The sequence below is a fragment of the Sprattus sprattus genome (assembly GCF_963457725.1).
Source record: "Sprattus sprattus genome assembly, chromosome: 2".
Lineage (NCBI taxonomy): Eukaryota > Metazoa > Chordata > Actinopteri > Clupeiformes > Clupeidae > Sprattus > Sprattus sprattus.
Genome location: NC_137921.1, coordinates 22627731 through 22637491, shown reverse-complemented (window position 1 = coordinate 22637491; position 9761 = coordinate 22627731). Strand labels below are relative to the sequence as shown.

The 9761-nt window shown below is 43.7% G+C and overlaps 1 protein-coding gene across 1 annotated transcript in view; it reads left to right on the top strand.

Moving 5' to 3' along the window:
• Nucleotides 1–1560: 1560 nt before the first annotated feature.
• Nucleotides 1561–9761, top strand: part of ift172 (intraflagellar transport 172) — a gene marked incomplete at its 5' end in the record, with an annotated part of 38543 nt that continues 30342 nt past the window's right edge. The window contains 16 exons of the mRNA XM_080859163.1: nucleotides 1561–1584; nucleotides 1749–1892; nucleotides 2132–2244; nucleotides 2356–2395; nucleotides 2589–2654; nucleotides 2766–2845; nucleotides 2950–3037; nucleotides 3406–3620; nucleotides 3934–4057; nucleotides 4299–4394; nucleotides 4656–4817; nucleotides 5539–5592; nucleotides 5845–5948; nucleotides 6488–6573; nucleotides 8948–9060; nucleotides 9489–9656. Coding sequence (XP_080715289.1) covers nucleotides 1561–1584; nucleotides 1749–1892; nucleotides 2132–2244; nucleotides 2356–2395; nucleotides 2589–2654; nucleotides 2766–2845; nucleotides 2950–3037; nucleotides 3406–3620; nucleotides 3934–4057; nucleotides 4299–4394; nucleotides 4656–4817; nucleotides 5539–5592; nucleotides 5845–5948; nucleotides 6488–6573; nucleotides 8948–9060; nucleotides 9489–9656 — 1677 coding nt within the window. The remainder of the gene's footprint in view (nucleotides 1585–1748; nucleotides 1893–2131; nucleotides 2245–2355; nucleotides 2396–2588; nucleotides 2655–2765; nucleotides 2846–2949; nucleotides 3038–3405; nucleotides 3621–3933; nucleotides 4058–4298; nucleotides 4395–4655; nucleotides 4818–5538; nucleotides 5593–5844; nucleotides 5949–6487; nucleotides 6574–8947; nucleotides 9061–9488; nucleotides 9657–9761) is intronic.

The following is a 9761-nucleotide window of genomic DNA, read 5'->3' as shown; positions in this document are numbered from 1 at the left end:
CCCTTATACTTTATACCTTATACCTCCTACTTGACTCACTTAGAACTGGGTCCACCTGATCGAGGGTGTTTTGAATAACAGCGTTTATGACCACAGTCCCATTCTTGTTCTCTCCTTTCAGCTCAGTTATCTGATCTTCAGCACAGAAATATCCCAGGCAGTTTATTCAAACAATACTGGAAAATGTTGTAATGTCTGTTTTAAGATCATACTCACTTGCAGAAGTGTTCACCTCATCCAGAAGGTGGGCCTGGACTCCAACTGACCCCTGGTCTGGTACACTTTCCTGTTCTGTTTTCAGCCACATGTATACCTGTTTACCTTCTCTTTGTCCTGCTCTGTTTCCAGATCTGAAGTATAAATTAAGCAAGGTGGTTTGTTGGTGGTATCCTTTTCCTGCAAGCTTGTTGAATACATAACTTAACATCATTGGTGTGTTTCAGTAAGCACTACTGTTAGTTAGCTTATTTAAATATCTACATATTTTTCAAAATATCGTTCAGCACAGTGGCCACCTGACCTCAGTGGTAATATCCTCTTTTCCTCCTTCCTGCTTTCTTGTTGGATCTAAAGAAAAACATATGAAAGAGGGACCAATATGGGATTGGTTAAATCTAGGAGTATGTGTTTGGCCAAACAATACTAGAAAACATTCAGATGTTGGAATGTCAGTTTTGAGATCATAATTATTTTTGCAGAAGTGTCAGCCTCATGATCCAGAAGGTCATTCAGCAGGGCCTGGGCTTTAAGTGACCCCTGGTCTGGTACACTTTCCTGCTTTGTTTTCTGATCTACAGCACAGATATTCATGGTGAATTATTCAGATAACACTAGAAAAGGGTATTCAAATATGGGAATATAGGGCCTATGCTTAGGGTTTATACTCACCTGCAGATGTATCCACCTCCTTCAGCAGGGCCTGGACTTCAGTTGTCTGTTGGCTCAGTTCTAGCATGCTAGTGGCCCCAGTAGATACTTCTGGTTCATTTAGTGCCATCCCCAGGTCAACTCTCCTGAATTCCTTTATGAAGAGTTTTCGGAATTCCCTTTTCAGCTTTTTCTTGCTTTTCTGTTTTTTGCTGTCATCACTGAGTAGAACTGCTTGGAAACGCGACCCGACATCTGTAAGGCATATTAGTATAAAAATGGATCTTCAATTTTGCGAATGTTCGTCATTACTTGAACTTAAAGAACATTGTTTTGCAATACTAAAAGAATAGTAGATAGGTTGGTGGTCTGTTATCATTGATGGAAGCCAAATCTGTAATGGTATGACAATGTGCTCAAAGTAACGGCAGGATTTGACGAATAATCCAGGTAGGTTGAGAAATACTGACGCATAGCCTATCGATTTTATTCATGCACATGTTGCTTTGAATCTGTCAGTTAGTGGGTCAGTTGTACTGCATAATTAAAGATGGCATTATCTTCAGGCACGAGCAGGCCGAGCGCTTGGTTATCTAAAGTTGTTGTTTTAAAGTTCATTTTTTTCACGGGCGTCCTGAGGATCTCCTGCAGTGTGTAAATGCGCCCCGACATCTACGCGCAGATGTCACGCAGATGTCGGCGGTGTCGGGAAAAAACGTGTGTAAATTGGGCCTTAACTAGTGTTTTGAAGTTCTATGCATGGTTACTGTTACCAGGTGAATACATCATTCCAACATTGATGAAGATTTAACAAATGGGATTAGGTTACTTCTAATTTTGAAAAATATTGTTCTGCTCTAACCTTTGGTGTATTTTCACAGGATGGAGCGGCAAAAGTCACATGCATGGCATGGGCTCCCAACAGTGCAAGGTTTGCTGTATGCACTGTGGATAGAGTGGTTCTGTTATATGACGAACAAGGAGAGAGAAGAGACAAGTTCTCCACTAAACCTGCAGACCCAAAGGTTCGTAGTCGTCTGTCAGCAGGCTCCCTTATTCTGCCTGTTTTCAAGTGTCTAATCTTTAACTACATTGGATGCGAGATGATACTCACTTGTCAAATCAGTGTATTGCTGAATTGTTCATCAAAATGATACCCTTGTATATTGGATGTATCATTAAAAACCTGTGACCAGATTTGGTCATATGGTCTAGCCTGAATCAAGTAGGAAAGCGCTTGAATCCACTTCATTTAATCTTGCAGTATGGGAAAAAAAGTTATACCGTCAAGGCCTTGGCATTTTCACCAGATTCCACTAAAATTGCCATTGCCCAGACCGATGACATCATCTATGTGTATAAAATTGGAGAGGAATGGTGAGTGTCACTCCTTTATTGCTTGTTACTTCCTAGAATATGTTGAAATAATGCAAAAGATATTACAAACAGCACTTTTTGCAATACTTTTGCAATACCTTTTCTTTCTAGGGGTGACAAAAAAGTAATTTCCAACAAGTTCGTGCAGACGGTATGTATCTGCTAAAATGATGCTTATGTTCAAGATGATTTGTAAATCTCACTTTGGTTTACTCAAGCATTTTTTACCACTCAGAAGGCATACATTTATGGGCACCAAAAAAAAAACTGATGATGCAACCCTTCAGAATGATTATTAGCCTGTACATTATATTAATTTTGTTGATAACTGTTTTGTGTTGCAGAGTGCCCCCACCTGTTTGATTTGGCCGGCAGATCATGCTATTGTTTTTGGATTGGCAGAAGGAAAGGTAGTGTACATGTCTCTGAAGTTCAAACACTCATACTGTCTCCGTGTCATATTTAACACTGTGTATTTAACACTGAACTGACCAACATGTCTCTGCCTTGGCCCCCCGCAGGTCCGGATAGCCAATACCAAAACTAACAAATCGTCCACAGTCTATGCCACAGATTCCTACGTCGTTTCATTGACATCAAAGTATGTTTGCATTTATATGCCAAATGTTATTCTACCCTATTAACGCTTTTAAACACAAGTGTCAATAGGGAGTGCGCCTTTTAACAAGGTCCCTCCTCTTTCAGTGTGTCTGCGAAAGGAATCATGTCGGGCCACGCAGACGGGACAGTGGTGCGCTACTTCTTTGATGACGAAGGCTCAGGAGAGTCTCAGGTATTGTTTTTTTTTTTGGCATATACTTCTTACACCCGGGAGACTTTCTCCGTGTCTGGTGAAACCCTTGGGCTCATTGCACTGTGCATGGTGCAAGCTCTCCCGAACTATTGGTTCATGTTCCAGGGGTTGCAAATGTATCCGCCTTTGCTCCTCTGTAAATCTCAGGATGGGCCTGACATTTGCCACTGTCCCCACCATCTCTTCTGTGTGTGGAATAATGTTTAAGGTTTATGGACAAAGTTAATGCAATAGGCACCATAGGGGAAGCCTAGAATAAAGCCTTAGATAAACTGAAGACATGTGAAGAGAGGAATGCATCGCGTGGTAGGACAACAAAGCATTCTCTTCTTCTCTGCACTCACTAGGGCAAGATCTTCACACACCCCTGCCCTCCGTATGCTCTTGCCTGGGGCGCCAACAGCATCATTGCAGGGGGATGTGATAAAAAAATTGTGGCCTACGGGAAGGAGGGCCACGTCCTGCAGACGTTTGACTACAGCAGAGACCGCTCAGAGAAGGAGTTCACAGTGGCCGCCACAGGCCCCAGTGGTCAGTCTGTTGTGTTGGGAAGCTATGACAGGTGAGCTTCCACAGGCTGGCCTCACAGTTATGCCTGAAGAGATGGTTTCATGTTGAACGGAACAGAGATAATCTGTTTATGACATGATTAGAGTTTTGGTTAACAGGTCTTACTGTCAGATACACTTTGAGAATCAGTCTTCAAGGATTCAAAGACGCTAGTTCCAGATTTAAAGAAAGGCTATGAGTTTTGGTAGAAGACTTACACTCTAGCTTCAAACTGAAGACAGGTTTTGCTTCACCACCAAATGTTGTTGATAACTGTCAGTTACTGTGGTTTCCCCTGTGTACACCTGTGTTGTATTTCTTTTCAGATTAAGGGTTTTCAACTGGAGCCCTCGTCGGGGCACTTGGGATGAAGCTTCCCCCAAAGAGATCCCCAACCTGTACACCATCACAGCCCTGGCCTGGAAGAAAGACGGCTCCCGCCTCTGTGCAGTCAGTATTATTCACGCTCAATACTTCAGTGATGAAACTGTGATGGCAATGCAGGGAGACAGTTTACCATAGACAGTGTCTGGTTCACGCTACAATTTTAATTGCTGTGAATTTTTTTGTAGGTTTAGTAGTTTTTAGTTGTTTTTATTTCTTTGCTGCAATGCCCTCAAATCCAAGAGTAATTCACAACACTGAAAAGCTTCTGAAAGTCTTTCACACTTTGTCATTGTCTGCCTCCCAGGGTACGCTGTGCGGGGGTGTGGAGCAGTTTGACTGCTGCTTGCGGAGAAGCATCTACAAGAACAAATTTGAGATGACTTACGTGGGGCTGAGTCAGGCAAGTCTCGGACCCCCCCCCCCCCCCCCATCAGAACACATTAAAGTGCTGACCGAGCAGCTTACACCTCAGTGACCTCTGAGCTCCATTAATGTGGTCATGTTTGTGTGTGTGTGTGTGTGTGTGTGTGTGTGTGTGTGTGTGTGTGTGTGTGTGTGTGTGTGTGTGTGTGTGTGTGTGTGTGTGTGTGTGTGTGTGTGTGTGTGTGTGTGTGTGTGTGTGTGTGTGTGTGTGTGTGTGTGTGTGTTTGTGTTCTGACAGGTGATCGTGAAGAACCTGTCCACGGGAACCCGCGTGGTGCTGAAGTCTCATTACGGCTACGAGATCGACGAGGTCAAGATCCTGGGGAAGGACCGCTTCCTGGTGGGGCATACCAGCAACACACTGCTTCTAGGCGACCTGATCTCCAACAAGCTGAGCGAGGTACGGGGTCCATTAAAGATGCCTCCAGAAGCAGGGACATAATTCACTCAGAAAGGTGGACAGTTGCATAGGGTGAATGCCAAGCCAAATCTACAATGAATGCAGCTATGATTGGCAGTAGCTTTAGCTGAAGGACAGACCTGTTTGCCCTCTGGGCCAATGCCCCCACTTTCCCCATGTTAAGTATTTCCATGAAAGTTCACATGTTTTTCCTGCAAAGAAAAACTTGAACTGTACTGAACTTGAAATTTCCTGCAAATAATTTTCTTCGACAGCCAGCCTCTTTTTGTGAAAATCGCACATCCAATCCTCCTTGGTGAAGGAGGTAAGAGGTTGAGTGTTTTTTTTTTCTTTTTCTTTTTTCCTTTTTCGGGACGTGCTACACTTGCAAATTGCCCATTAGAAGTTTGCCCATCTCCTGCCGTAGAAGCATGTTCTAATTAAAAAGTTCAAGGGCTGTCACGGCGCGGCTGGCTAATCCATGTTTAATGGAGGGTCCTCCATCGCTCCCTCAGTGAGCCTGAGTGCTGCTCTCTCTGACAGACACGATAAAAGTGGGAGGCCTGGGTTGAAGTGACAGCTTCTCTGTGTGTGTGTGTGTGTGTGTGTGTGTGTGTGTGTGTGTGTGCATTTGTATGTTACAGTGTAAAGTCTTGCGGTGTGCCTTATGGTAACCAATAACAAATGATAGAAAGACGTTTTTCATCTTGTGCATTTTCAGGTGGCTTGGCAAGGATCAGGGGGAAACGAGAAGTTCTTCTTTGAAAATGAAACGGTACCCTACCTGTGATCAGTGTTTGCTATTAAATGAGCCACATATGTTATGAAATCCATAGATTTGTGTTAATATGCAGGGTGAAATGACATGTACAATTAAATGAATTTACTGAACACATTAACTCTGTCTACTAATCAAAACGATTGATTAGCAATACAACGAGGTATAACAACTACTTCATTTCACATGTCAATTAGTCAAATTGAGATCATCTCTGATAGGAGCTAAAGCGCATTTGTTTGTGTGAAGGTCTGTATGATTTTCAATGCTGGAGAGCTGACCCTTGTGGAGTATGGCAACAATGAGGTTCTGGGGTCTGTCAGGACAGAGTTTATGAACCCACATCTGATCAGGTAAATTTCCAACATACATACGTACACAAAAGTGTGTGTGTGTGTGTGTGTGTGTGTGTGTGTGTGTGTGTGTGTGTGTGTGTGTGTGTGTGTGTGTGTGTGTGTGTGTGTGTGTGTGTGTGTGTGTGTGTGTGTGTGTGTGTGTGTGTGTGCGTGTGTGCGTGTGTGCGTGTGTGTGAGGGAGAGAGTGAAAGAATATTTTGCCCATTATCTGTAGTCATTTCATAAACCATTACTTTGTAAGGTAAATGTCATGTCTAATGTCTACCACTAGGTGATGCTCTTGATCCATAATTCTCACTCTCACATTTGTCAGTCTAATGAGTGAGCATGGTCTAAAATGAAGGGCAGGTGTTTTGCATACAGCTGTCATGTCAGCTCTTTTAGCATGCTCCGTTTAGTCATTACAAATCAATATTAATGTATTCAGGCTGTCAAGACAGACAGATCAACAGAAAGAGAGAGATAGAGAATAGTGTTCTCTCCTCCAGTGCCGTCAGTGTTTACACACACACACACACACACATTTGTCTCTGCAGTGTCCGCCTGAACGAGAGGAAGCAGAGAGGGGTGGAGGACAACAAGAAGCTGGCCTATTTAATTGACATCAAAACCATCGCCATTGGTGAGTTCCTTTTCAAGGACTGGCGTTATATAGAGAACACACAGGGGCCCTACCCACACCATCCCTACTCCACCTCCACCCTACCCTGGCCTTACAGTCGTGTATGGCCAGTGCTATGTGCCGCTTTGACTTCAGCACCTTTTATTCATTCAGCTATTTATGGAAGGTGAAATAGTGTTTCAGATTGCCAGCCACATACTGCCAGCTGTGGTGCAGGAGATTGATAAAATCCTGACAAGCTATTGTGAATATTTAAGTCTGATAATCCCGGAAACTGAACTGTAAACATGGCCAGGCTGCCAACTCTTTGAGCCAAGGGAAAGAGAGATGTAAGTGTTTTTCCAGATGGGTGGGGGGGGCAAAAAGATACGTTTTTATCCCAACCTGCATCAAGTTGCCCGGACTAACCACTCTCTCCTTGATCTGACATGGAGCGAGTTGTTCTCCTCTGCACTAGAGGTGGATTACAGAGAGATACATAGAGGCACAAAAGTACACAGCCACTGACTGCACATAGAGGTGTACTGTAAGAGGTGTATTGAGCCCCCCAACCCCCCCCCCCCCCCCCCCCCCCCCCCCCCCAGTGAGGCGGTGACCCCACGCAGGAGTGGTGGAGCATTGGAGCCTTGGAGCGGCCTGGCCCCCTGAGCACCATCTGCCACCCAACTCCATCCACTTCCTGTGCTAATTAAGTCCAGGCATGTCCTTCTGTCCACCCCTCTCTCTCCCTGTCTCTATCTCGTTTACTTTCAGACACTCTTTTAATAATCTTTTTTTATTGTGAAGGCAGTGAAAACGAAAAAATGCTTTCATCCAATGTATTGACCTGCTGACTGACAGGTGTGTGTGTGTTTATGTGTTTATGTGCGTTATGTGTTGGTATTGTGGAAGTGTGTGTGTGTATTTTCTTGCCCTCCCCGTCAGTGTGTACTCAGAATCAGCTCGGAAAGTGTAAATTGGAATCTTTTTTGTCGACATTTATTTTTTTATTATAGATTTTTCCTTCTCATCCAACCCCCGTTCTCTGTTTCTCTCATTTTTCACATTGTTTTGTTTTTATTTCTGAATTCCTTCTACTAACTGCAGAAGACAAGCTGTGCTGTGTTTGATAGAAATTCATGAGAAAATTATAGATATAGATTTTTTACGGAATACATATTGATATTTAGGCCAATTTGAATGGAAATGCCTCAATTTGTCAGCCATATTTATGGTCCTGGTCCTTCCTCCTCCCCTCCAGTCTGGTAGTTATGCAGCACACACATCCCGCCTGAAATAAGGTCTCATTTTGCAAACCCTCTGTATGCAAAGTATCCCTCTGCTCTACGCCCAGAGATCCCTTTAGCATCAGTCATGTAAACTAATAGACATTTTAAGAACATTTGTAACGTTGGGCTCAAACCCATCTTTGTCAAATGCACACCCCATACTATTAACCAGACATATGTGCCCACCCACACACACACATCCACACACACACACACACACACACACACACACACACAAAAATGTGCTTTCACATTTGGAATACTGTCCAGTTGTCTGGTCTAGTGCTGCCAGAAAACATCTACTGAGGCTCCAAGTTGCACAAAACAGAGCAGCCAGATTAGTGCTTAATTGCTCCTCACGATCAAATGTCATGGAAATGCACAGAAAGCTATCATGGCTAACTGTAGAAGTGTGCATACCACACTATAAGATTCATGCATAATGCGATATGGAAAAAGACCCCTAATTTCTTTTGTGAAAGGTTGCTACGCACAGGCTTTAGCCATTCATATACAACGCGTCAGGTTTCCAATGGGCCTTTAGTGACACCGGCTCCACGTACAAATTATATGTTTAAAACTGTTCTTTTCAGAGCTTCTTTGAGTTGGAACAAGCTGCCCTTTGTTATAAGAAATATAGAGAATAGCACAACTTTTAAGAGGTCAGTAAGACGTCACTTTTTGTCATTCTTAGAACAGATTCTTGAGTAATCTATTAGCTATTAAAAGCGTAAATGTGTTTGTTAGATCCTTTTTATCTGTGTGATTTTGTGTAGAACGTGTTTATATTCAATTTATGGTGTATTGATTGATGTATAATTTGTGACACGTGAATGCTACAATTTGATGTATTTTTCTATGTATCACTGTGTTTTATATCCATGTATATTCACGACGGACCCCAGGGAGACTAGCGACCATTCTGTGGAAGCTAATGGGGATCCAAATAAATAAACAATAAACACACACACACACACACACACATACACACACACACTCTCTCTCTTCTCTCACTGCCCCTATTTCTCCATCTCTTCATCTCTTGCTCTCTTTTTCTCACGCACCCATATACACATGCACCACTCACCACTCTCTCCCTCTCTCAGTGGATCTGGCTGCTGGGTATAACCTGGGCACTGTGAACCATGACTCCAAGGTGGATTGGCTGGAGATGAATGAGACTGGCCGTAAGCTGCTCTTCAGGGACAAGAAACTCCGGGTGAGGACTCCCAGCTGGTCACCAATTCCATGAAAGGGTTCACTCCTTTTATATCAAGTTAGAAGTTTGCTCTTATATCAAATTCACACATTCACATACATGACATTCTAGCTCTTGATAGTTAACTGCTAGTGTCGGAGTTTTGACCACATACAGATGTCATCCACCTTTAGAAATCCATAAAATAGCCACAGTAAATGATTCAGAGCATCTGGACATATTGCTGGTGGTCCATGTCATGTAATAAGAAAAGGCTATAGTTGCCTCAGACCCCTCATGTGTCTGTGGACTGAAGCATTCATGGCTGTGCTGTAGAATGACTGTTACTGAGCTCTAACATTAACCCCCATCCTGTCAAAGGCTCAAATCTTAATAGGACATTCATTATGTGCCCCCCCCACCCCCCCGCTCTCGTCTCTCCCCTACAGTTGCATCTGTATGACATCGAGAGCCAGGAGAAGACCACGGTTCTGAGCTTCTGCTCCTATGTGCAGTGGGTTCCGGGCAGCGACGTGGTGGTAGCCCAGAACAGGAATAGCCTGTGTGTGTGGTACAACATCGACAGCTCCGAGAGAGTCACCATGTTCCCCCTCAGGGTGAGTGGGAGGACAGACACACGCAGGCATGCATGCACGCATAGGCAGACACAGAGACACACACCCACGCACACACTCATAGGGTGATATTTGGACAGATTCCCA